The following is a 27,622-nucleotide window of genomic DNA, read 5'->3' on the forward strand; positions in this document are numbered from 1 at the left end:
GGGGTGGGGGATGGGGCGAGTCTTAAGCAGGCTCCATGCTCAGCACGGAGCCTGACACGGGGCACAATCTCACAGGATCCCAGGGTTAAACCCTGTTAACTTTAACTCTCTCCACATTTCTCTTTAACACTTGTCCTAAAGATACTCAAAGAATTAGATAACATCTCTGCCATTAAGGGCCTTTTCAGGGACAGCCTTTTTCTCAGTACGCCTTTGTTATTTTTGTTGTTATGGTTGGACACTGGAAGCTAATAACGTGGTAACTCTAGAACTCCTTTCTCCCCTCTTCAGCTTCGCTGATTTTTATTGTAGGCTTGGTGCTGAGGATCAGTTTGAGGCATAAACTTAAGGACTTTTTGGGTCTTTTCTGAGTGTTTCCTTGGACATGCACTCTTATGTGCATGTTAGTTATGTGCAAGTTAGTTTTACATATACACTGTTGCCACCATGCAGCTGGTGGTAGGGGGCAGCGGCTAAAGTGCTAAGAGCTGAAATTGACTAAAATTAACCAGAAGTTACTGTCCACAACTTACCCTGGGAATAGCCAGCCTTCAACAGACTCCATAGTTGCAAAATAGTTCCTGAAGACTGATTCTACCAATGCAGTTGTCCACATGGGGAGAGATTCCTGGTGCTTCCTGCCCTGCCATCTTTCCAGAATCCTCTCTATTTAGGTTTGTATGCTAATGGGAATGAGCAGTAGAGGTGAGAGGTTTCTGTGCCAGGTGAGCTCACATTTGCTGCTGACTAAATGCTGCAGCTTCCATTGCCCTGTTGTTCCTGCCGTTCAGCTTGGTGCATAAAGCATACTTGATGTTCTTGGTGATACGGCTGAAGGTTGAGCCACAAATCTCTTTAAAAGCAGAGCTTCGCAGGTCCCCAGTGTTAACCGCGGCCCTGATTTCTCGTCTGCAGTGCTACAACTGTGAGGAGGAGGCCATGTACCACTGCTGCTGGAACACGTCCTACTGCTCCATCAAGTGCCAGCAGGAGCACTGGCACGCCGAGCACAAGCGCACCTGTCGCCGGAAAAGATGAAGGCGGGTCTCGCGGAGCACCAGCGACGAGTACTCTTCTCAGACAAAGCGGTTTTTGTTTCCAAGAAGCCAAAATTGTTTAGAATTTGCTTCCCATTTTGCACCAGCCTTTAAACACTTTTCGTGAAGAAATTTTGCACAGTAGTTTAAATCTTTTGTTAATGCTCCTCCGGAGTTTTTCAGGGGGTAAAAGTAACATCAGTGGAGGGTATTATTTTAAATAAATTTTAATTGAGAATTTGTTGCATTTTCAGCAAATTTTAAAACATTTTTAGGTTTTACAGAGATTTTAACCTTTAAACAACAGATCTTTAAAAAACAACAGGTGAATACAAGTGAGTTTAACAAAGAAACATTTAAAATAGATCTGAATGTAAGAACTACAGAACTGTTTCAGAAATAAAACATACTACCTTGATGTGAAATTTATTTCTTAACCTTGTTGAGCTGGTTTTGTTCAGCTTAATTTACTGTTTAAAGGCATTATCTATCTATTGGTTATGCCAGTGGGTATATGATTGAATTTAGGGAACAGGGTTGACACAGCAGGTGCTAGTCCTGCGTATTTTTTCTTAAATATTTCCCAATTGTGTTTTTCATTATTTCTTTTCAATATATAACTTTTATAACAAATTATTAGCTTTGATCTTGTAGTTTAAAATTGCAGGGAACTGGGGTAATCTTTTACTGAGCTGGATCTTAGAGAAAATGAATATTTAAAATTTAAAGTTTGCACATTTCATCTTTGTCCTAACATGAGTGCTTGTAACAAGATAAACAAAAAATAAAAAGCCAAAAACTACCTTTCTCCATCCATGAAATTATAGATGAGGCATACAAATTTCTTTAATGCTTCCCTTCCCTCCCCAAATATCATCTGATTGCCTATTATCTGGTGTCACCTCGTATATTGTAAATTAATACTGAAAGGAAAGAAAGCACTTAAGTTTCACAGAGGCCGTTATGTTTGTAGTAATGGGTCATTGCCTACTAATGAACTCCATCACTGTACACAGAATGAAGAATAATGCATGTTAATTTTCTTGTATTAAAGATGCCGTGATTTGTAAAAAGTCTGTATTTTGCGGAATGTCTGGATTAAGAAGCATTACCAATAGGAATGGATCGATAGTTGAATAATGATTTTTTTATACATAGATATATAAAATACAGCCAGGAAAATGTTAAATTACTTTTTTTTAAAAAAAAATCTCGCCATTTATGTTTTTCAAAGACTGATCTTAGACCAAGTCAAATTCCCATCTATCATTTAGTTATTTTTTAAGGTTAGAGAAATAATTTGTAAATATTTATTTAGACCTTTGATATTTATTAAAGCAATTACACACCATGGAAGTGAAAGAATCAGGAGGAAAACCTTTTAAAAAGTTTTCTCCAGGTTTGTCAGGGTCACTCTAAAGATGAAAATGTAACTAAGTCTTCTGTGAAAGAATTCTCCATCCAGTCCTGATGCTGTTGAGGTGGTGACACAAGCTAACGCAGGCTGCTGCACCTGAATTAGGCAGTGACTGGGCATCTTGTTCCCTCCCTGTCACTGTGATGCGTCCGCATCGCCACGGTGCCGGTGCCGTGGTCTGAGTGAGATCGTAACCGAGAACACTTACCTTCTCTGATTGTTTTTCAAGTTTTAAAACTTCGATCCACCCCTATGAGAGCAAGTATTGTGGAAATATTTTTGGTGTAAAATCATTCCAGAGTATGTACTATTTACCTGATAGCTGCATGAAAGTAAGATTCGTGTTACTTTGGCTTTTTTGTCTCCGTTGACACGGTTGCAACATTTCCAAGTTACTACAGTGTGAAAACTGTGTGTTTAAAAAAAAAAAAAAAAAAACAAAATTAAAAAAAAGAGATTGTGGCCTGGTTTTGTAAAAGTTTTAGGTAAAATTACAACTGATTGTTTTAGGAATCACTATTAAAATTTTTTCTGCAAATCATAAAGCTATATCAAGGTGTTGAGCTTGGCCACTATGCACATTGTAATTACTCATTGTGGCTGTCCAGTTCTATGATGCATTCTGGCATTTTGTAAGCTGCTCTGACTAGCAATATATAGATTCATTTAATGTGTTAACATTGGTTAATAAATGTATTTAAAAAAACTGGCTTTAATACATTGTTGATCTCACCCATTCCCCTATACCGAAGCAGACATGGCCATCTGACATGGTAACCCTGTACTATGGGTTATCCCCTGGTGACTTCAACTTTCTGTGGACAGTGTCTTAAACATTCACTTACACATTTGAGTTTACTTTTATCAGTCCACAAAAAGACTGAAAATACTTGGACCAGTTCTTGAAACTTTTAGGTCTCATACAAAGCCCATTTTCTTACTTTTTATGCTATAGGCTGAGCGTTCACTACATCTTGCTTCAAGCCCACCTGTGATGCCTGTGTCCATGCAGGTCGGTGTCACCCTCCTGACCAGACCATGATGCAGAGTGTGGCTCGGCCCTTGTCTGTGCCTTCAGCACCTAATTCAGTGGTTCTCAGACTTCTGACGTGAGGATCACAAGAGAGCTCATCAGGACATTGCTGGGCCCCAGCACCTGCACTGCTCACAACTTCCCAGGTGTCAGTGATGGGGTCATCCTTTCTTGAAAATATACCTGTGTTCACAAAACAGACTGCGTCAATTTTAGTATTTTACAGATTTCTGGGGCCCATCTACAGGCTCCCCACCCCTGGAGGGATCCAGATCCCTCGGGTTAAGAATCTCAGATCTACGGGATTGGAGAGACAGAAGTCTGACAGGCAGGGAGACAACAGCAGTCCTGCGACCGTGACCTAAATCAGACCGTCTGACAGTCCACGTGCATGCAGATCACCTGGGAATCTAAACTGCAGAGTCTGACCCGGGGGATCTGGGGTCGGTGGAGCAGGTGTGGTGCCACTTTCGTACTTCAAGTGATGTTGATTCTGCTGCCCAGGGATCACAGCTGAAAGGTAGGACATTGAAGGGCATGTAAATTAACAAAACCACTACTGCGCTAAAAACCACAAAATAATGCTGTCAGATGAAAGCCTGTAACGGGCACATAGGTAATTTTAAATTATTTAATAACCATGTTAAAAAAGTAGGTGACATTAGTTTTAACACAACTTAATCTAATATAGCCAAAATATTTCCGTATTTACTATACCCTTTAATGAGATATTTACATGCTTGTTTTGCACTAAGTGTTCAAAACCCAGTTGTGGATTTTAGGCCTTTAGCCATCCCCGTTTGGACTAGCCACATTTCATTCCCTGATGAATGATGACTGATGGCTGATGACTACCCTTAATGGACAGAGCAATCTGAAAGAAGGCCTCTGTCTTCCCGAGGGCGTGCCCCATCACTGCCTTACCTGTGGACAATCTTCACTAAGCGCATGTGTATTAGAAGGCCTACGTGATACCGAGGAGCTGACAAGAAAATCTGTTTTTGCCAGAATTAGAGCTAAGGGTAGGTTCTTGGTTGTTTCAGAGTCTGAGATTGAGAGCTTAGAAATCACCCAGGCAACACATTCTAAAGTGACATTTCAATTAGGCAGCTCTGGGAAGGCATCCTAGAAATCGCTATGGGTCTAAAGGGTGGTTTGAAAACTCTTACCCAATCTAACTTCTTAATCTCACACTGGAGAGAAAGCTGAGGCCCAGAATTGCTCAAAGTCGAGATCCAGGTTCCTAATATCTGCCCCTTGAAGACTGTGGGTGGCTTAATAAAGTCGTGCAACGATAACAGCCCTACCTTCCAGGAACGGGGCAGGGTATAACCGAAGGTGTAGAATGCTAAGGGAACTCAGATGACACAATGTAAACGTCATTAATGTAACAAATATTTGATCTACAGCATCTGTGTTAGATGCTGAGTATATAATAATGAGAAAGGACATTTCCTGTTCCCATGTAGTTTCTGATCCAGTGGGGGTATCGAATACATACAACGTTCTACTTATAAACCAGAGTTAGGTGCAATGAAGAAAAAACTACAAGACTGTAGGATACACACACAGCACAAAACGTAGAAGGGGGACGAATTAGGGAAGGCTTAGAAATCTTAGGTGAGGAGTTAGCTAGAGAAGCAGCAGTACAGAAGAACCACTATCGATTTGGGGATGCCTCCTTTTTCTCCTTCGTATGTTTACTATGCGCATTACTTTTAAGATCATAAAGTTACAAAAAGTCTTGCTGAAGGGGTCTACAGGGCTTTAAAAAGTTTTTTGTTTTTTTTTTTTTCCTTCTGGGTGAAGAAAGAGATTTGATGTGGTTACGGACACCAAAGGACAGGAAGAGGGGTGACTGTTAACCACCAGAGGATAACCAAAGGATTAAGTTCACAGTGACTAGAGGAGACAGGGGATGGTACAGGAAGTGAAGATCTGGGAACACGACACCTGAGAGGTTGGTTAATGAACGAGAAAAGAAAAACAGACGAGGTAAGTTAGGTTTAGGACAAGAGGAAGAACACTAAACTGATGTCAGCATCATGGTGGGTAAGATGTTCGGCAAAGAATCAGACCTCTATCTGCCAACCAAAGTGCGCTTATGGCTGCGGTGGGATCTAGCACCATGTGTCCAGGACCCAAGAGAGTCTCATCCACCTGTGCATCCGATAATAGGCAGACACAGCTCCCTCTGAGCAGGAGGAGCAAGTGAAGCCAGTGGGGAGCAAGGATCCTGCCCCAACCCTTCTTGCCACAGTCAGAACAATACCTGGAGAGTGTTGACCCGGGGCAGATTCCCCAGAATACAGAGCAACTGCAGACACCCAGGAACCCCAAAAGCACTTTGGTTCCCAGCTTTGCACCTCGCCCCCAACTCCCCCGCAAGGAAAGACAGCATGGGACTAACTGGAGGCTGCAGCGACCTCTGCACAGGTGAGGAGGCCCACGGCCAGGGGAGCCTGGCCACCCCAGTGTTGCAGGACTCAGCCGCAGAACCCACAGTCCTCTGTGACTGGCAGGAGGAGGAGAGGAGGACGGAGGCAGAGAATGTCACAGGGCAGTGAGTGGATGCAGTTTCTGATGGCTGCACTCGGCAGGAAGTCCAACCTGTAGCCTCTGGGGGCGCCACACATGGGGACCTCTGCACCAGGTCCAGGGTACCCCAGTGCCCCAGAGGGAAACCCACGCGACTCCCTGCTCTGCAGCCGCTCCTTATGTTCCTGAGCCCAGCAGCCAGAGCAAGCTCTGAGACCAGAAAAGAGCCAGGCTATGGGGCAAGGGAGAAACCACAAGCATCACTCCCGCCAGAAAACAGGAGAGCGGTTTCCTTTCAGTGGCCAGTAAGATGAATTGTAAGAACCAAAGACGACACAGAGCTTAAGAATTCTGCCACAAGAGGGAACGAGAAGAGTGGAACAGGTGTACCATCCAAAGTCAGAGATAACCCAGGTAGTAACAACACTAACAACCAGAACTTACTGAAGGCAGTCTCCTACTTCAAATACAAGAGCAGCATTGCAGAAATACAAGGAACATGAAAAAGTCAGGAAAACCATCAAAAGTTAATTCTCCGATAATCAAGCTTAAAAACGTGGAATTTTGTGATCTAGTTAATAAGTGAAAAAATAGCTGTTTTGAGGAAGCTCTAAGTGCTACAAGAAAACTCAGAAAGACAATTCAGTGAAATGGGGAAAAAAAACACAAGTTTAAAATAAGATAACTTCCCAAGGAGATAGGAATCACACACACACACACAAAAAGGAACCAAGTAGAAATTGTGGCTTGGAAGAACTCCACAAGTGAAATGAAAATGCAATAGAGCACATCTTCAGTAAAGCAAATGGAAGACAGAGTACCTGACTTATAGGATGGGAATTTTGAAATAACCTGATTAGCGGAGAATACAGAAAACAATGAAAAAGATTGAAGAAAGCCTACGTGCCTATGGGGTTCAATAAGAAGAACAAATACTAGGGATGTGTGGGTGGCTCAGTTTGTTGAGCGTCCAACATCTGCTCAGGTCACCATCTCCTCTTTCATGAGTTCGAGCCCTGCATTGGACTCTGTGCTGACAGCTTAGAGCCTGGAGCCTGCTTCAGATTCTGTCTCCCTCTCTCTCTGCCCCTCCCTGCTCATGCTCTTTCTCTCAAAAATAAATAAACATTTTTTTAAAGAACAAATATTAGAATAATTGGAATTCCAGAAGAAGAAACAAGGGAGGAAGGGGCAGGAAATTTATTTGAAGAAATGATAGCTGAAAACTTCCCAAACCCAGGGAGAGAACTGGACATCCAAGTTCATGAGGCTGATAGATCTCCCTAATATCTCCCTAATATCTCAATGCAAAAAGAACGTTTTTAAGGCACATTAAAATGAAACTATCAAAAATATAACAGAGGGGCGCCTGGGTGGCGCAGTCGGTTAAGCGTCCGACTTCAGCCAGGTCACGATCTCGCGGTCCGATCTCGCGGTCCGTGAGTTCGAGCCCCGCGTCAGGCTCTGGGCTGATGGCTCGGAGCCTGGAGCCTGTTTCCGATTCTGTGTCTCCCTCTCTCTCTGACCCTCCCCTGTTCATGCTCTGTCTCTCTCTGTCCCAAAAAAAATAAAATTAAAAAAAAAAAATATATATATAACAGAGAAAGAATTATAAAAGCAGCCAGGGGAAAAAAGATAAGCTACAAAGGAACCCTTCTTAGGCTATCTCAGTGTATATCTCAGCAGAAACCCTGTGGGCAGGAAGGAGACTGTGTAATGACATATACAAAGTGTTGAAAGAAAAAACTGCCAGCCAAGAATGCTTCAGCTGGCAAAGTTATCCCTCGTGTATGAAGGAGAAGTAAAGACCTTCCTAGACAAACAGAAGCAGGGGGAGTTCATCACTAGACCTGCCTTACAGGAAATGCTGAAAGGCTGAGATGCCTGGGGTGGGCGTCTGACTCTTGATTTCAGCTCAGGTCATGATCCCAGGGTTGTGAGATCGATTGAGGCCTGTGTCAGGCTCCTCGCTGGGTGTGGAGCCTGTAAGAGTCTCCCCCCTCTGCCCCTCACCCACTTGTGTGCATGCTCTCTCCCAATAAAAAATAAAAGAAATGCTGAAAGGATTTCTTCAAGCTGAAGTGAAAAAATACTACTTACGACATAAAAACATATGAAAACATACAGTCAGACTTAGAAAACTGTAATTGTGTAATAGGATGGTATGTTAACCACTGAACTATAGCATAAAGGCCAAAGGAAAAAAAGTATTAAAACTAACTAAAGCTACTATAATTTGTTACTCAATATATAAAAAGAGGTCATGACAAAAAAAATTGAAAACGGAGAGTAAAAAAATGAAGCTTTTGTATCTAATCAAAGTAGCATCTGCTTAAAGTGGACTGTTTTACCTATGAGACGTCCAGTGTGAGGCTCCTGGTAACCACAACGCAAGAACCTAAGTAAACCCACAAAGGTAAAGACAAGGAAACAAGGAATACCACCACAGAAAATCACAAATTTATAAAGGTCGGCAAAAGCACAGTGAAAAGGAAACAATGGAAGTACAAAACAACCAGAAGATAATTAATAAGACGGCACTGGTAAATTCTTACATGTCAATAGCAGCTCTAAATGTAAAAGGATTGAACTGGCCAATCAGAATGTATAAAGTGGCTGGATGAATTTTTAAAAACAAGACCCAACCCCATGCTTCCTACAAAAGATTCACTTCAGGTCTGAAGACACAAATAGGCTCACAGTGAAGAGACAGAAAAAGATACTCCATACAAGTGCAAACCAAAAGAGAGCAGGGATGGGTATCCTTAGGTCACACGAAAGAGACTTTAAGCAAAAAATGGTAAGAGACAATGAAGGTCAATATGTAAAGGAGTAAAGTCATCAGGAAAGTAAAGCAACGGTCAATATGTATGCACCTGATACCACAGTACCTACAAATACTAAAGCAAATAGTAACAGGTCTGAGGAAAACAGACAACACAGTCAAGGTAGGGGGAATTAATACCTCACTTTCAGCAACTGATAGGTCATTCAGACAGAAGATTAACCAGGAAACATTACACTAGAGCCATACATTGGACCAAATAGACATTTACAGACACTCTATCCAACAGAAGCAAAATGTACATTCTTCTCAAATACACATGGAATATTCTCCAGCACAGAACATATGAGCAACTATTAGCAAATTTAAGAAGACTGAAATCATAACAGGTATCTTTTCCAACCACAATTGTATGACACTAAAAATCAACAAGAAGAAAGCTGGAAAATCTAGAAATACCTGGAAATAACACACTCTGGAACAACCAAAAGGTCAAAGAAGAAATCAAGAGAAAACTATAGAATATCTGGAAACAAATGAAAATGGAAACAACAACACACACCAAAACTAATGGGGGGGAGGAGGAGGGAGAGGAGCACCCCCACACCTCCCCCTCCCCCCGCCCATTTTAGGAGGCCAGCATTACCCTGATCCCAAAGCCAGATATAGACATGACCAGTAAGCCATACACCAAGACTGCTAGTGAATTTATAGGGAACAGTTGCTGTTTTTTTAACTCCAAATATTTAATTTAAAAAATCATAAACAAAATCAATTACCGTAATTTTAAGGATTATAGATCTTTCTGAAAGGCTACATAATATTTAATCAATTTTCTTTCCCTCTCCAAGTACTGCAATTTGAACATGCCACCAGCTTTATTTCATATTGAGATGTTTTCTTTTTGTCAAAAGCTTTTTTATCATGGCTTGCTCCTTCTCAATTGTCAAAAGGCATCAAGAAAAAAGCTTAACATTTTTAGACAACACCTTCTAGGGAAATGTTAGTTGAATTCTCATGGAAAAATGCCAAAACAAGAGGATGCATTTTGATTCAGGTAAGAAGATGCCTTGAATATATATTCGGTTGTGCCACAGATTTAAAATTTGTATGGAGACCATTTTTGTGACTTTATTTCCACAAGAATTCAGGTGAAGCAAACAAAAAGTAGAAGGTTTGGTTATAAAAGTTTTAATATATTTCCTAGTCAAGGCCTGCAAAAATGTTACATTTTGATTTTCCCTAAAAAGTGACATATTGCTGAGACTATACCTGTTGAAGACCACGGTATTAAATATATTTATGGGTAGAATTGTTGGGATTAGTTGAACAAGAAACACCCCATGGGTATTTTATATTCAACTTCTCTAACAACTCCAAGGGCAGGCCCTCTGATATGGTAGCTTAGCATGAAAGGGTAACTTAGATATTGGTAAATCACAATATAACCTCTGCAGAAACCATGCATGGGAATATTTTCTTGTGGGGATAGTAAGAACTTGTTATTAACGGCAATAGCGTTATTTCTTTTCTATTTGCATTTGCCAAACTCTGCCTGACAATGCTTTTCAAAACATGATGTGTTTATCTTAAAACATATTGATGTTAAAAACCATAATGTCATATTAAGAGCTTTAGATAATTATCGGCTCCAGATTTTATTAGTTTGCTTGCATACTCATGTACTTTCGGATTGAATTCGGCTGTTACATTAGGTGTATTTTCCTACAATTAAGTAAAAGTTTAATAAGTTCTCTTCCAATGATGAAGAACCTTCCATAGCTGGTTCCTATACTGTGTTGATACAAAATCAATTGGCCTTGATGAACCCGATATTCATATATCCTTTTTAAGAATCTATTGAGATTAGAGTTCCTTTGTCTCTTTTTTACATCCATAAGTCAATTATTTTTGAAGGATTTTATCTAATCCCATTTTATTCTTTTTTAAAATTTTTATTTAAAATCCAAGTTAGTTAACATATAGCGCAATGATGCAAGAGTAGAATTTAGTGATTTATCACTTACATGTAACATCCAGTGCTCATCCCAACAACTGCCCTCCTTAATGCCCATCAGTCATCTAGCCCATCCCCCACCCAATACCTTGCCAGCACCCTCAGTTTGTTCTTTGTCTCTTATAGTTTGCCTCCCTTTCTGTTATCTTATTTTTCCTTCCCTTCCCCTGTGTTCATCTGTTTTGTTTCTTAAATTCCATATATGAGTGAAATCATGATATTTATCTTTCTCTGACTTCTTTCACTTAGCATATTATATTCTAGGAATATATATATATTCATATATATTCATATTATGAATTCATATTCATAATGAATATATATATTCATAATATATTGATATTACATATATATTCTAAGAATACATATATATAGATTCATAATATATTCTAGTTGCATCCACATAATTGCAAATGGCACGATTTCCTTCTTTTTGATTGCTGAGTAGTATTCCGTTGTGTATATATATATACCACATCTTTTTTATCTATTCGTCAGTTGATGGACATTAGGGCTCTTTCCATGCTTTGGCTATTGTCAGTAGTGCTGCTATAAACATTGGGGTGCATGTGCCCCTTTGAATCAGCATTTCTGTATCCTTTGGATAAAAACCTAACAGTGCAATTGCTGGGTTGGCAACAATTATTTTTAATAATGAATAGTTCACATGAAATATTGTATCAGTTTCAGGTATATTCAATATTTATGTACAGTATGCTGGTCATTACAATAGATCTAGTTAACTTTTGTCACAAAAATTGTTACTGTATTATTGACTACATTCCCTATGCTGTACATTACCTCCCTGTATCTTATTTCATAACTGGAAGACTGTAACTCTCAAGCCCTGATACCTGTTTTTCCATCCCCTTCTCCCTTTCCCTCCCCTCTGGCAATCAACAGTTTAATTCTCTGCATTTATAAGTCTGTTTCAGTTTTATTTTCTTTGTTTTTCTGTTTTGAGATACCACATGTAGGTGAGGTCATATTTGTCTTCCTCTGTTTATTTCACTTAATATAATACCCTTTAGGTCCATCCATGTTGTCACAAATGGTAATAATGCTCCTTCTTTATCCGTTCTATCAATAAGCATTTAGGTTGCTTCCATATTTTGGCTGTTGTAAATAATGCTGCAGTGAACATAGGGGTGCATATGTCTTTTCAAATTAGTGTTTTCATTTTCTTCAGATAAAAACCTAAAAGAATATTGGTTCAGATGATATTTCTACTTTTAGCTTTTTGATGAACATCTGTTCTCCACAGTGGCTGAACTAATTTACCATTTCCACCAACAGTGTGCAAAGTTACCTTTTCTCCACATCCTTGCCAACACTTGTTATTTCTTGTTTATAGCCATTCTGACAGGTGTGAGGTGGTATCTCAGTGTGGTTTTGATTTGTACTTCCCTGCTGATCAGTGATGTTGAGCATGTTTTCATGTGCCTACTGGCCATCAGTATATATTCTCTGAAAAACTGTCTATTCAGTTCCTGCACCCACTTGTTAATCACACTGTTTCTTATATTGGGTTGGAGATCTTTGTGTATTTGGATGTTAATCCTTTACTGGATGTATTAACCCCTTATTGGATCATTTGAGAATATTTTCTCCCATTCAGTAAGGTTGTCTTTTTGTTTTGCTGATGGTTTCCTTCGCGGTGCAAAAGTTTTTTAGTTTGATGTAGTCCCATTTGTTTATTTTTGCTTTTGTTCTAGTTGCCTGAGGAGACAGCTCCAAAAAATATCACTAAGACCAATGTCAAATACTGCCTATGTTTCTATGGGAATTTTATGATTCTGGGTCTTAACCTAAGTCTCCATTCCATTTTTATTTTTGTAAACGGTGCAAGAAAGTCATCCAATTTCATTCTTTTGCATGTAGCTATCCAATTTTCTGAACATCATCTATTGAAGAGACTGACTTTTCTCTATTGCATATTCTTGTCTCCTTTATTGTTAATTGACCATATAAGCATAGATTCATTTATGGGCTCTCTATTCTGTTCATTGATCTATGTGTCTATTTTTTGTGCCAATATCAATACTGTTTTGACTACAATAGCTTTGTAGTTTACTTTAAAATCTGGTATGATGCCTCCAGCTTTGTTCTTTTTTTCTCTAGGTTATTCTAGTTGTTCAGGGTCTTTTGTGGTTCCACACAAATTTTAGGATTCTTTGTTCTAGTTCTGTGAAAAATGCCTTTGTATTTTGATACAGATTGCACTGAACCTGTAGATTGTTTGGGGTAATATGGGCATTTTAACAGTATTAATTCCTCCAATTCATGAGCATGATGTAGTTTTCTATTTATTTGTGTCATCTTCAATTTCTTTATTCAGTATCTTACATTTTTTTTTATTTTAGCATGCAGATCTTTAACCTCTCTGGTTAAATTTATCCCTAGGTTTTTTTTTTTTTTTTTGATGCAACAACAAATTGGGATAGTTTTCTAATTTCTCCTTCTGCTACTTTGTTAGCAGTGTACAGATATGCAAGAAACTGCTGCTATATATTTGTTTTGTATCATGCACCTTTACTGAATTCATTTATCAGTTCTAATAGTTTTTGGTGGAGGCTTTAGGGTTTTCAATATATAGTATCATGTTATCTGAGACTAGTGAAAATTTTACTTGTTCCTTTACAATATGGATGTCATTTCTTTTCTTGCCTAATTAATGTGGCTAAGACTTCCAATAATGTTGAATTGAAGTGGCAAGAGTGGGCATCCTTGTCTTGTTCCTGATCTTAGAGGAAGAGCTTTCAACTTTTCACTGTTGAATATGATGTTATCTGTGGGTCTGTCATATATGGCCTTTATTATTTTGAAGAACATTCTACACCTACTTTGTTGAGAGTTTTTCACATAAATGTATGTTGACTTTTGTCAAATGCTTTTTCTGCATCTGTTGAAATAATCATGATTTTTTATCCTTGTGTTATTCACATGGTATATCATGTTGGTTGATCTGCAGATACTAAATCATCCTTGAATTCCTGAAAGACATCCCACTTGATGAGGATGTGCGATCCTTTTAATGTATTGTTGAGGTCAATTTGCTAATATTGTGGTAAAGATTTCTGCATCTATGTTCATCAGCGATACTGGCCTGTAATTTTCTTTCTTCCCTTTCTCTTCTTTCTCTCTCTCCTTCCCTCCTTCCTTCCTTCCTTTCCCTCCCACCCTCCCTTTTTCTTTCTCTTTCTCTTTTACCCTCCCTTCTTTCCTTCTTTCCTCCCTCCCTCCCTCCTTTCCTTCCTTCCTTCCGTGGCTTTGTCTGGTTTAGGCATCAGGATAATGCTAGCCTTGCAGGATGAGCTAGGAACCATTCCTTCCTCTTCAATTTTTGGAATAGTTTGAGAAGAATAGGTATTAACTCTTCTTTAGATGTTTGGCAGAACTTACATGGAATCTAAGAATCAAAACAAATGAGCAAGGGATAAAAAGAGAGAGCAAGCCAAGAAACAGACTCCTAACTATTGAGAACTGATGGGTTACCAGAGTGGAGTTAGGCAAGGGGTGGGTAAAACAGGTAACTGGGATTAGGGAGTGCACTTGTTGTGATGACCACAGGGTGATGTATAGAATTGTTGGATCACTATATTCTACACCTGAAACTAATATTACACTGTATGTTAATTATACTTGAATAAAAAAAAATGTTTGGTAACTGACCTGTGAAGCCATCTGGTCCTAGGCTTTTGTCTGTTGGGAGTCTTTAGAGTACTGGTTTAATTTCATTACTAGTAATCAGTCTGTTCAGATTTTCTATTTCTTCCTGATTCAATCTATGAAAATTGTACGTTTCTAGGAGTTTATTCGTTTCTTCTAGGTTGTCCAATCTGTTTGCATATAACTGTTCATAGTTGTCTTTTAAGATCCTTTGTATTTGTGTGGCATTTTTGTAACTTCTCTTTCATTTCTTATTGTATGTATTTGGACCTTCTTTTTCTTGAGGAGTCCTGTTAATGGTTTATCAAGTTTGTTTATCTTTAAAAAAAACCTGTTAGTTTCCTTAATATTTTAGGTTGTTTTTTAGTCTTTACTACATTTACTTCTGCTCTGATCTTTATTATTGTTTTCTTTCTACTAACTTAAGGTTTTATTTGTTTTTTTCTAGTTCTTTAGTAAAGTTAGATTGTTTTCTTGTGTCCTGAAGTGAGCTTGTATAAACTTCCCTCTTAGAACTACTTTTGCTGTATCCCCTAGGTTTTGGAGCATTGTGTTTTCATATTTATTTCACAAAATACCTCACCAAATTTCTTCTTTGATTTATTCACTGATCCACTGGTTGTTTACTACCATGTTGTTTGGCTTTCACGTATGTGTGTGTGTTTTCAATTTTCTTCTTGTAGTTGACTTCTAGTTTCCTACCATTGTGGTTGGGAAAGATTCCTGATATGATTTCAGTCTCCTTAAACTTACTGAGTTTTGTGTGTGACCTAACGTGATCTATCCCAGAAAATGTTCCATGTGCACTTGAGAAGAATGTCTACTCTGCTATTTTTGGATAGAATGTTGTTTATATTAAGTCCATCTTGTCTAATGTGTGGTTAAAGCCCATGCTTCTTGTTAATTTTCTGCTTGGATGATCTACCTATTCATGTAAAGTCCCCTACTGTTATTATATTACTGTCAATTTCTCCCTTTGCTTCTGTTAATAATTTGCTTTATATATTTAGGTGGTTCTATGTGGGGTGCATAAATATTTACAAGTATTATATCTTTTTGTTGGATTGATCACTTTTATCATCATGGAATCTCCTTCTCTGTCTCTTGTTACAGCTTTTGTGTTAAAGTCTATTTACCCTAATATAAATATTGCTACTCCAGCTTTCTTTCACTTTGTTTGCATGAAGTATATTTTTCCATCACTTAAATTTCAGTCTGTATGTATCTGTAGGTAAAGTGCATCTCTTGTAGGCAGTATTTGGTGATCTTTAATTTTTTTTAAGTCCATTCTGCCAGCTATGTCTTCTGGTTGGAGCATTTAGTAGGTTTACATTTAAAGTAAACAGCGATTGGGGCACCTGGGTGGGTCAGTAGGTTGAGTGTCCAGCTCTTGATTTTGGCTCAGGTCATGCTCTGAGAGTTCGTGAGATTGAGCTCCACGTCAGGCTCCACACTATCAGTGTGGAGCCTGCTTGGGATTCTCTCTCTCCCTCTCTCTGTGCCCCTCCCCTGTGCTCCCTCTTTCTCTCAAACATTAACAAATACACACTTAAATAGTGATAGGTATTCATTTGTTACCATTTTGTTAATTATTTTCTGGTTGTTTTTATAGTTCTTCTGTTCTTTTCTTCCTCTCTTGTTCCTTTCCTTAGAGACCCTATAACTTTCTTTAGTTACTGTTATATGTGGGTCCAATGCTCTTATTTTTTGTATATCTATTATAGGTTTCTGATTTGTTGTTATCATGAGGTTCATAGATAGTAACCTATATACACAGCAGTCTATTTTAAGTCGGTAGTCATTTAAGCTTGAATGCATCCTAAAAATCACTACATTTTTATCCCCAACCCATGTTTATGCTTTTGACATCATATTTTTACATCTTTTTATTTATTGTGTGCCTTAACTAATTATTGTAGGTTTAGTTGATCTTGCTAAATTTGTCTTTTAACCATCATACTAGCTTTATAAGTTGTCTATCCGCTATGTTTTCTATATGTTTGCATTATAACCAGTGAGATTATTTCTCTCATATATTTTCTTACTTCTAGTTATGACCTTTTCATTTCTGTTTAAAGAATTCCCATTAATATTTATTGTAAAGCCAGTGTAGTGGTGATGGAGTTCCTTCAGCTTTTACTTGTCTGGGAAACTCTTTCTCTCTCCTTCAATTCTGAATGACAACCTTGCTGGGAAGTATATCCTTGGTTTTAAGTTGTTTTTTTTTTTGTTTTTTGTTTTGTTTTTTTTTTTCCTTTTAGCACTCTGAATATATTGTGCCACTCACTTCTGGCTTGCAAAGTTTCTGCTGGAAAATCAGCTGATGGTCTTATGGGAATCCCCTTATATGTAACTAATTGCTTTTCTCTTGCTGCTTTTAAGATCCTCTAATTTTTGGCATTTTAATTATAATGTGTCTTGATGTTGACTGCTTTGGGTTTATCTGTGCCTCCTGGACCTGGATATCTGTTTCCTTCATGAAATTTTCCCTTCTCAGGTTAGGGAATATCTTAGCTATTATTTCTTCAAATAAGTTTTCTGCCCATTTCTCTCTCTTCTCCTTCTGGGACCCCTATAATGAGAATGTTAATATCCTTGATACATCCCAGAGGTCCCTCAAACTATCATATCTTTTAGTTTTTTTTTCTTTTTGCTGTTCAGTTTGGGTGATTTCCACTACCCTATCTTCCAGATAATGGATCCATTATTCTGTATCATATAATCTACTGTTTTTTTCTCCCAAGAGCATTTTTCATTTCTGTTTTTGTATTCTTCAGCTTAGATTGGTACTTCCTTATATTTCTTTATCTTTGTGTAACTTCTCACTGTGCTTATAAACCACTCTTCTCAGTTTGGTAAATATCTTTATGACCATTACTTTGAATCCTTTATTGAGTAGATTGCTTATCTCCATTTTGTTTAGTTCTTTTCCTGAGGTCTTTGTCTTATTCTTTCATTTAGAATCTATTCCTCAGTCTCCTCATTTTGTCTGACTCTTTGTGTTTGTTTCTATGTACTAGGTAGTACAGCTATGTCTCCCAATCTTGAAGACAGTGGATTTATGCAGGAGACATCCTCTGGGATGTAGAAGTGCAATAATTCCTGGACACCACAGCCAGGTGCTCCAGAGGTGTCCTGTGTGTGGGCTGTATGTGCCTCCTGTTGTGGCAGGGCCATGACTACTGCTGGGGAACTACTGGACAGGGTTATCACACTGTTAGGTATAAGGCCCAGTGAAAGCATAGGACTGTGGGGGACTCTCAGCAGGGCAGGGACCCCTGGGATTAGCAGCTTAGAGGAAGGATCCCAAAATGGTGGCCACCAGTGCTGGAATCTGCACAGCAGAATGAGATAGCAAACATGGCTGCTGCTAGTGTCTCTAGCACTAGCACAAAACAATACACACAAAACAAGACAAAAGCAAGAGTACATAATTCTCACCCCCCGTGTGCTGAAGAACAGGTGTTCTTCAGATCACTATTTCCAAGCTCCCTGCCAGGGCTGTTGGCCTGCCTTCTCTCTAGGAGCAGGGCAGTGCCCTCTGGGATCTATCCCAGCCAAGCCAGCTGACCTTTAAAACTCCAGGCTTTAAGTCCCACCGATTGCAAGAATTCATGACATTTGGCCCCTCTCATTTTCCAAGCCAGCGGCTTTGGGCATATGTTCTCCTTGTGTTCATCAACAGACGAAGAGAAAGCATTTGACAAAACTCAATATCCATTCATGATATGAATGGTCAACAAAGTAGGTTTAGTGGAAACATATCACAACATAATAAACATCATATACGATAAACCCACAGCTAACATCATATTCAGTAGTGAAAAACTAAAACATTTTCCTCTACGATCAGGAACAAGACAAGGATGTCTATTCTCACCACTTCTATTTAACACAGTACTGGAAGTCCTAGCCACAGCAATCAGACAAGAAAAAAGAAATAAAAGGTAAAGCTTCCAGGGAACATGGTGGAGCAGGAGGATCCTAAACTTATCTCATCCCACAGACAAACCCTGATAACACTCACATCAGTGTAAATCACCCAGAAAACCACCTAAAGACTGGCAGAACAGACTCTCCCCAAGTAAATGTACAGAAGAGGCTATAACAAAGAGGGTAAAAAGGGGAGAGGACATGGTTTGGAACCAAAATGACCCGAAGGACTGTCCATAGGAGGGAGGGACACTGCAGGCATGGAGAGAGGAGACAAGCAGACCCCACACTGTCCACTGCAGGCACAGGGGACCCACACTAGGAAGATGAATCTACATCAGAGCTTAGAAGACCAGAGAGGCTTAACTTCATGAGGGTTTTTTTTTTTTTTTTTTTTTTTTTTTTAAATCAGTGGGGCTTAACATTGGGAACTTTAAAATTCAGTGGGCTTGGCTCTGGGAGAGAGAGTGAGTGAGCGAGCGAGTGAACAAGCGAGCGAGCAAGCAGGAGGACATGGAGTTCCTGCACTTAGAGAAAGCACAACAAACAACCCCACTGAGCTACAGCATAGGAGCAGCAGTATGAAAACCCCCTGGGGTACATAGGATGATTTATTTACTAATCTCAGATTGTACACAGGAAGGGCATGGATCTCTAGATTTCTCCAAGAATGAAAGAGCTGTTGGGTGACATTTACATTTCGCTCCACTCCAGCCTCAACACATGGACATCTGCAGGAACCAGCACCAATACCCTCCAACTAGCTTTGCTAAGAGTGTGCCCTGCCCCAGCATTCTTCTGTGGATCCACCCCATTCAACCTGTCCCACTCAGTAGGTGTCCATTTAAAGGAGCACCACAAGCCCTGAAAGTGGCCAGGACCACCCCAAAATGACTCCTTCTCTGGGGAGACAAAGAGCTAAACACACATACCACTTCAACGGCAGCCATACCAGTGGGTTGGGGGCAGACAAGCCCCTCAGGGGATAACACAGGGTGGCCACCCTGCAGTTCAGTGCCACTGCATCTCTGCCAGACATCTGGCCTAACCCACTACAAGCCCAAGGCAGCCCAAGAAAAGAAGAAAAATTTCACAGGTACATATAAATAAAATAAAAGTAGTAGATTAATCTCCTGTAAAACATATGGGGGTTAGGGGTGCCAGGGTGACTCAGTTAAGCATCCAACTCTTGATTTGGCTCAGGTCATGATCTCAGGGTCCTGAGATGGAGCCCCATGTTGGGCTCCATGCTGGGTGTGCAGCCTGTTTAAGATTCTTCCTTTCTCCCTCTACTGCTTATGTGCTCTGTCTCTAAAACAGAACAGAACAGAACAAAACCAAAACCCAACAAAACAAAACCAAAAACCCCAGAATGTGTGGAGGTTAAAGCATAAAAGCAGTAAAGTCAAGTATATCTACAAAACTCAGTCAAGGGATTCACAAAATATAAGGATGTAAAGTATGCTAGCATATACATAAAACACAGGGGTGGGGAGTAAAAGTTTAGTGCTTTTAGAATAGGTTCAAACTTGAGTGACCATCAGCTTAACAGAGACATTATATGCATAAGATGTTACATAAAAAGCTAATGGTGACCACAAATCAAAAACCTATGGTATATATGCAAAAATTAAAGGAAAAGGGACGCAAGAATATCATCAAAGAAAGCAATCAAACAAAAGACAGAAAAAGAAACAGAGAAGAACTACAAAAATAACCCCCAAACAAGTAACAAAACGGCAATAAGTATGTATCTATCAATTAATTTAAAGGGACTAAATGCTCCAATCAAAAGACATAGATGACTGAATGGATAAAAAAGCAAGACCCATCTATATGCTGCTGCTAAGAGACTAATTTCAGAACTAAAGACACATGAACAATGAAAGTGAAGGGATGGCAAAATGTTTATCATACAAATGGAAGTTAAAAGAAAGCTATGGTAACAATGCTTATATGGGGCAAAATAGACTTTAACAAACATAAAGTTATCAATAGTAATACAAAAATAGTAGGGGGCTTTAACACCTCACTTACATTAGTGGGTAGACCGTTGAAAGAGAAAATCAATAAGGAAACCGTGGCTTTAAGTGACACAATGGACCAGATGGATCTACAGACATATTCAGAACATTCCACCCCAGAGAAGCAAAATACACATTCTTTGCAAGTTCATATGGAACATTCTCCAGAACAGATCACACGTTAGGCCACCAAATCAGTCTAAACAAATTCAAAAAGTAGAAGTCATATCACACATCTTTTCCAACCACAGTGGTATAAAACTAGAAATCGACCACAAGAAAAAAATCTGGAGACAACACAATAGCAGAGAGGTTAAATAACATGCTATACAATGAACAGGTCAACCAAGAAATCAAAAAGTAAATAAAAAAACTACAGGGAGACAAATAAACTGAACACAACATGGGTCTAAAACCTTTGGGATGCATCAAAAGATATTCCAAGAGGGAAGTCTATAGCAGTACAGGCCTACCTCAAGAAGCAAGAAAAATCTCAAACAACCTAACATGACACCTAAAGCAGTTAGCAAGAGAACAAACAAAACCTAAAACCAGAAGGAGAACAAAAATAGTAAAGATTAGAGCAGTGACAAATGAAATAAAACAAAAACAGAACAGATTAACAAAACCAGGAGCTGGTTCTCTGAAAATAAAATTGATAAAACTCTAGCCAGACTCATCAAAAAACAAAAGTGAGAGAGAGGACTCAAAATCAGAAATGAAAGAGGAGACATTCCTTGCTTCTTGACGTAGGCCTGTATTGCTATATACTTCCCCCTTAGGATCACTTTTGCTGCATCCCAAAGGTTTTGGACGGTCATGTTTTCACTTTCATTTGTTTCCATATATTTTTTAAATTTCTTGCATTTCCTGGTTGACCCAATCACTGTTAAGTAGCATGTGGTTTAGCCTTCATGTACTTGTGGTTTTTCCAATTTTTTTTCCTTTTGGTTGACTTCAAATTTCACAGCCTTGTGGTGAGAAAATATGCATGGTATGATTTTAATGTTTTTGTATTTGTTGGGGCCTGCTTTGTGACCTAGTATGTGATTATGGAAAATGTCCCATGTGCAACTGAAAAAACGTGTATTCTGCTGTTTTAGGTTGGAATGTTCTGAATGTACCTGTTAAGTCCAGCTGGCCCAGCGTGTCATTCAAAGCCATTGTTTCATTGTCGATTTTCTGTTTAGATATCTGTCCATTGATGTATGCGGGGTGTAAAAGTCCCCTATATTATTGTATTATTATCAATTCGTTCCTTTATGGTATGAACTCCTTTAGTTTTTGTTTCTGGGAAACTCTTTATCTCTCCTTCTATTTTGAATGACAGCCTTGCTGGATAGAGCATTCTTGGCTGCAGATTTTTCCCATTCAGAACTCTGAATGTCAATCATATCACTCCCTCTGGCTTGCCAAGTTTCTGTTGAGAAATCTTCAACTAGCCTTATGGGACTTCCCTTGTAACTTAAGGACTTCTTTTGTCTTGCCGCTTTTAAGATTTTTTCTTTATCACTATATTTTGCAAATTTAGTTAAATATGTCTTGGCCTGCTTTTGTTGATTTTGATGGGAATTCTCTGTGCCCCCCCTGGATCTGAATGTCTATTTCTTTTACCAGATTAGGGTAGTTTTCATCTATGATTTCCTCAGATAAATTCTTGCCCCCTTTTCTATCTGCTATTCTGCTGTGACTCCTATAATATAAATGTTTTTATGTTTTATGGAGTCACTGAGTTTCCTAAGTCTATTCTTATATTGCATAATTCTTCTTATTCTCTTATGTTCAGCTTCAGTATCTTCTATCATTTGGTCTTCTAAATCACTAATTCATTACTCTGCTTCTTCCAGCGTGTGTTCATTGCATCAAGACTAATTCCAATATCAGTTTTTACATTCTTCATTTCTGACTTTCATTCTTTTCTCAAGTCCAGTGAGAATCAATAATGATTGTTGCTTTAAATTTTCCATCAGTCATGTTACTTACATCTGTTTTCCTTAGATCTCTGGCCATGGCCTTATTTTGATCTTCCATTTCGGATGAATTCCTGTGTTGGCATTCTAAGTCTCTGCCCTCTTCCCTGTGTCAGAAAAGCCAGTTATGTTTCCCACTCTTGAAAGTAATGGCTTTATGAAGGAGAAATCATATAGTGTCCAGGTTCTGAGATTCAGGAAGTGTCTCAGAAAATAATGTTTTTTAAAAAAAGAAATGAAAGGCATCCAACTGGAAAGAAAAAAATAAAACTGTCACTATTTTGCAGATTATGTATATTCAGAAATCCCTAAAGACCACAAAAAAACTATCAGATCTAATAAATTAATTCAATGAAATTGCAGGATATAAAAGTAACAAAGAGATCTGTTGTGTTTCTATACACTAGTAACAAAGTAACTGAAAAAAATTAAGAAAGCAATCCCATTTACAGTTGTACCAAAAAGAATAAAACAGGGGGTCCTGGGTGGCTCAGTTGGTTGAGCGACCGACTTCAGCTCACGTCATGATCTCATGGTTTGTGGGTTTGAGCCCCGCGTTGGGCTCTGTGCTGACAGCTCAGAGCCTGGATCCTGCTTCTGATTCTGTGTCTCCCTCTCTCTCTTCCCTTTTCCCATTCACACTCTGTCTCTCTCTCTGTCTCAGAAATAAACATTAAAAAAAATTTTTTTTTTAAAAGAACAAAATACCTAGGAATAAAGTTGACCAAGGAAGTGAAAGACCTGGACTCTGAAAACTCTGACATTTATGAAAGAAAATGAAGACAACACAAATGGAAAGATATTATCATGCTCACGGATTGGAAAAATTAATGTTGTTAAAATGTCCACACCACTCAGAGCAATCTACAGATTTAACACAATTCCTTTCAACCAGAACCAGAACAAATAATCCTAAAATTGTAAAACTGTAAGACACAAAAGACCCTAGTTAAGCAAACATCTTGAGAAAGAAGAACAAAACTGGAGTATCACAATCCCAGATTTCAGGATATACCACAAAGCTATAGTAATCCAACAGTATAGTACTGGCACAAAAAAAGACACAGATCAGTGAACAGGATAGAGAGCCCAGAAATAAACCCATATTAGTGTGGTCAATTAATATACAAGAAAGCAGGCAAAAACACACATTGGAGAAAGGACAGTCTCTTTAATAAATGGTGTTGGGAAAACTGGACTGCTACATGCAAAATTATAAAATGGGACTTCTTTCTTACAACATACACAAAAATAAACTCAATGCAGCCTTAGTGACATATTTATAGACAAATCTCAGGCAAGGAAAACAAAAGTTAAAAAAAAAAGAAAGAAAGAAATGAGACTACACCAAAATAAAAAGCTTTTCCACAGCAAAGGAAGAAATCAACAAAACAAAAATAAACCTTACTGAATAGGAGACAATATCTGCAAATGATACATCCAATAAAAGACTAATATTCAAAGTATATAAAGAACTCCTACAACTCAATAAAAAATAATAAAAATAGGCATAGGACCAGAATAGTTATTTTCAAAAGAAGATGTACAAACATCTAGAAACACATGAAATGATGCTCATCATCACTAATCATCAGGGAAATGCAAATCAAAACCACAATGAGTTATCACCTTACACCTATCAGAATAGATAGTATCAAAAAGACAAGAAATAACAAATATTGGTGAGGATTTGGAGAAAAGGGAACCCTCATGCACTGTTGGCGGGAATGTAAATTTGTGCAACTGTGGAAAACACTACTGAGGTTCCTCAAAATATTAAAAATAGAAACACCAAATGATCTAGCTTTTCCATTACTGGTTATTTACTCAAAGAAAACAATAATGCTAGGACAAAAAGATATATGCATCTTATGTTTACTGCAGTATTGGGTATGGATGCAGTGTTAGGTGTCCACAAACAGATGAATGGATTAAGATGCCCTCGCCCCCCACACACAGAGGAATATTACTCAGACACACACACACACACACACACACACACACACACACACACACACACACACACAAAAGAGATCTTGCCATTTGTGACAGTGGGAACGGATGTAGAGGGTATTCTGCCAAGTGAAATGATCTAAACAAAGACAAATACTATACAATTTCATTTATATGCTGAATCTAATAAACAAAACAAATGAATAAACAAAAACAGAAACAGACTCACAAATACAGAGAACCTGTGGTTTCCAGAAGGGTGGGGGGGGGGTGGTGGGTGAAAATAGATGAAGACAACTGAGAGATACAAATGTCCAGTTATAAAACACACCAATCAGGGGAATGAAAAAGAAAAGTACAACACAGGGAATATAACCAAGAATATAATAACTCTGTCTGATAACCGTAACTATACTTACTGTGGTGAACACTGTGTACGTACACAATTGTCAAATCACTGTGCTGTGCACCTGAAACTAATGTAACATTATGGGTCAACTATAATTTAAAAATACCAAAGTTTTAAAAGTTACGTTTTCTCAAAAATGAAAATTTAGGCTTTCCTACTAGCCCACGTGGTAAATGGTGGGATACTGATGGCAGATGACAGTGATCTTTGTCTCTTCTTTCTCCTTCCCTGATGGCATCGTTCCTAGCGGAGGTCTTCACACAGGCACACATAACGTACCAGTCCATTTCTTGCTTTCCAGCTTTATTTCCCTAATTAGATTGTTGTCGTTGGCAACTTTGTGCCTCCTGGAACTCCGTTTCTATACTCACTTAAGTGCTCTGAACATGGTAGGAACTCCTTAAAGGCCATTAGACCCACTGACCTCATTCTCTGAACACCAAGGGGCCATCAAGCCCATGGCTGAGCTGAACTGAGTACCTGTGTCAGACAGAGATCTGGAAGGACAGGCTGGAAGAAACAAAGAGGCAGCAACGGGGGAAAAGAAGCCACTTGCAGAAAATCATTTCCCACAGGTCATGCTTTCGCAGGATCCTTTTACACAGAATATTTAACATATGAATACCTGATTATTTGACTTTAACTTTAAACTAACCAAATGGAGAGTTTCACTATTCACATTACAAAGGATCATGGGGTCTCTTTAAAGATCTCCCTAAGTGCCTCTCCACAGGTCCTTAAACAGGTGACAGAGTCAAGGACCAACAGCAAATATGGTTGCCTCTGCTGCTAGATTATCAGTTAGGTACTAAGAGCAATTCTGAACTCTGCTGTTTAAAAAGAATCTTGACATTTGGGGGGATTTTGTTGCATTTTAGGAAATTGGAGCCCTGGAATATTCTGCTCGGTACAGGACCCCCAACACCCTTACTCCTAAGTTAAGGGAGGAGTGTTGACTGGGAAAGTGACAACCATGTGTTGGTCCTGACTCCTTTACCCACCAAGACCCCATCGACCTGACACATTCACCCTTGTGCAACCACTGCACAAGCGAAAAAACAAAAAAATCTAAAACACAAAAACAAAAACAATGCCCCAAACAACCCAAAGCATGTCTTCAGTTACCTTCTGGGTTTACTTTGAGAAATAAGTCACTTCCTCTCTGAGCAGGTCCAGCTCCCCAGGGGGGTTCTCACGTCTGGATGCAGGTTTGTTACAAGAACTAGCTGTTTATGGCAAGGAAACAAGGTTAAATGAGTGCTCGACTTCATGCCCACATTTCAGCTAGAAAATCAGTTTAAAGAACAGTGTACGTGGGGCAACTGAGACCTTGGCGATCATCTCGTCTTACCCCTTGGTTTGGAGACAGTAAAGCTCACGTGATCCCCTCTGTGTGCAGCCAAGACTACATCTCAGTCTCCGACCAGCTGCCTCTCAGCCTCTGCCAGACCTCAAACCTGGGAGAGCGATGGGGCTCCTTCGCTTTACCCCGCAACTTCAAATGGTTGGTGCTCAGATATTTATTGATAAGGGAACAACAGAGAAGTTGGAACATTAAAGTGTTTAAAGACCGAACTACCAGACTCAGAAACGAACTCCTGTGGAAGGAAAAATCGCAGTCAAAAGTTACTTCTCAGAAGTTTCCTTACTACTTTGCATCTTAGAACAGGAATCAGCTGACGATGACCTCAGGGCCAAATCTGGTTGCTATTTGTAGGACCCAAAGCTAAAAATGGCAAAGCTTCTAAACCCAAAGCTTCTAAATAGTTGAGAAAAGTCAATGGAACAGTACTTCACGATGGGGAACTGAAACAAAACCCACATTTCTGTGTCTGCTTACTTGAGGGCTGCCTTTGTGTCGCACCATCAGCAACGAGCGGCTGAGACAGAAACCGCCTGGCCGGCAGAGCCCGCACCACTTGACTCCCTGGCCCTTCCACGGCAGGCTGGCAAAGATCTGGTTAAACCCTGGCTGCAGCTGGGGCCAAGACGCGGCATAACCGCTGTGCCTTGTTAGCTTTTCAGGCATAACTGCCCGCCAGCGATTAACGGTTGTCACCAAACGAATCCCTACAGCCCGTCCATGCCCGCCAGCTCCATCCTCAGAGGCGCCTGTCCATCTCCAGGAAGCACAGTGCTGGTGGCACACGTCCACTTACTTTCAGTCTACGCAACCGCTTAAGTCAACGCCTGGGTGACAAAGACCCCGGACGCACTCAGAACCTGGTAGCGCCTCTTGATGACAACACTCTGTCCCCGAGAATCACTGCTTGCTGTGCCCTAGTCACTGACCACACACCAGAGCCGGGGACTTCAGGAACTTAGTCCTCGATGGAACGCCGTCTGATGGTGACCAGGGCGGGTTCCACCTGCCGTTGCCTGGCGAGTGTGCGAAGGGACACCTGGTGGACGCAGGAAGCACAGCCACGGGTCAGGGACTCACCAAGGGTTACCGCACAAGACCAGGCCGGTCCCGGGTGCCTTGGGGGCCGCTCTGGATCCACGTTCAGGCTTCAGGGGCACACTGCTGCTGGGCAGTGACCCGGGGCCTGCTGACGTCCTCCCGAAGGGGCAGCCAGCATGCATCGGCGGGGGCTGCCATCCACCCGTGGTTCTCGGCACAGCCCCTTCACAATGCAGCGAGGACGGGGAACATTTCCCCTCGGCTCCGCTCTGGCCTAAGCAGGAAACGGGCTCCAGTCGCTGACCTTTGCCCCGACCTGCCCCCTTACCGCACCTGCACGCTCTCCTCCGCGGTGCCCGCTCTCGCTCTCGAACGACGCTGCTTCGCCGCTTGCCAGAGCTCCCTACCGTGCTGTTACCCGGGGAACCAATCC

At 39.8% G+C, this 27,622-nt stretch overlaps 1 protein-coding gene and 1 long non-coding RNA gene across 14 annotated transcripts in view; one reads left to right on the forward strand and one right to left on the reverse strand.

The window, feature by feature from the left end:
* ZMYND11 (zinc finger MYND-type containing 11) overlaps positions 1–3,170 on the forward strand; it is a 134,221-nt gene extending 131,051 nt beyond the window's left edge. For all 12 annotated transcript variants that reach the window (XM_042990911.1, XM_042990912.1, XM_042990909.1 and 9 more), the window contains one exon: positions 916–3,170. In XM_042990911.1, the coding sequence (XP_042846845.1) occupies positions 916–1,038 (123 nt within the window). In that variant the 3' untranslated portion in view covers positions 1,039–3,170. The remainder of the gene's footprint in view (positions 1–915) is intronic.
* LOC122240186 lies at positions 2,780–27,547 on the reverse strand. Of its 2 annotated transcripts, none has more exons than XR_006219547.1 (5): positions 27,229–27,547; positions 25,911–26,011; positions 3,890–4,000; positions 3,444–3,670; positions 2,780–2,863 (listed from the first exon to the last, which is right to left on the reverse strand). It is a non-coding gene; the product is annotated as an uncharacterized LOC122240186 (long non-coding RNA). The 2 variants fall into 2 exon arrangements; XR_006219546.1 differs by lacking the exon at positions 27,229–27,547 and adding an exon at positions 26,137–27,218.
* Positions 27,548–27,622: the final 75 nt, after the last annotated feature.

This window comes from Panthera tigris, chromosome B4, assembly GCF_018350195.1.
Source record: "Panthera tigris isolate Pti1 chromosome B4, P.tigris_Pti1_mat1.1, whole genome shotgun sequence".
Taxonomy (NCBI): domain Eukaryota; kingdom Metazoa; phylum Chordata; class Mammalia; order Carnivora; family Felidae; genus Panthera; species Panthera tigris.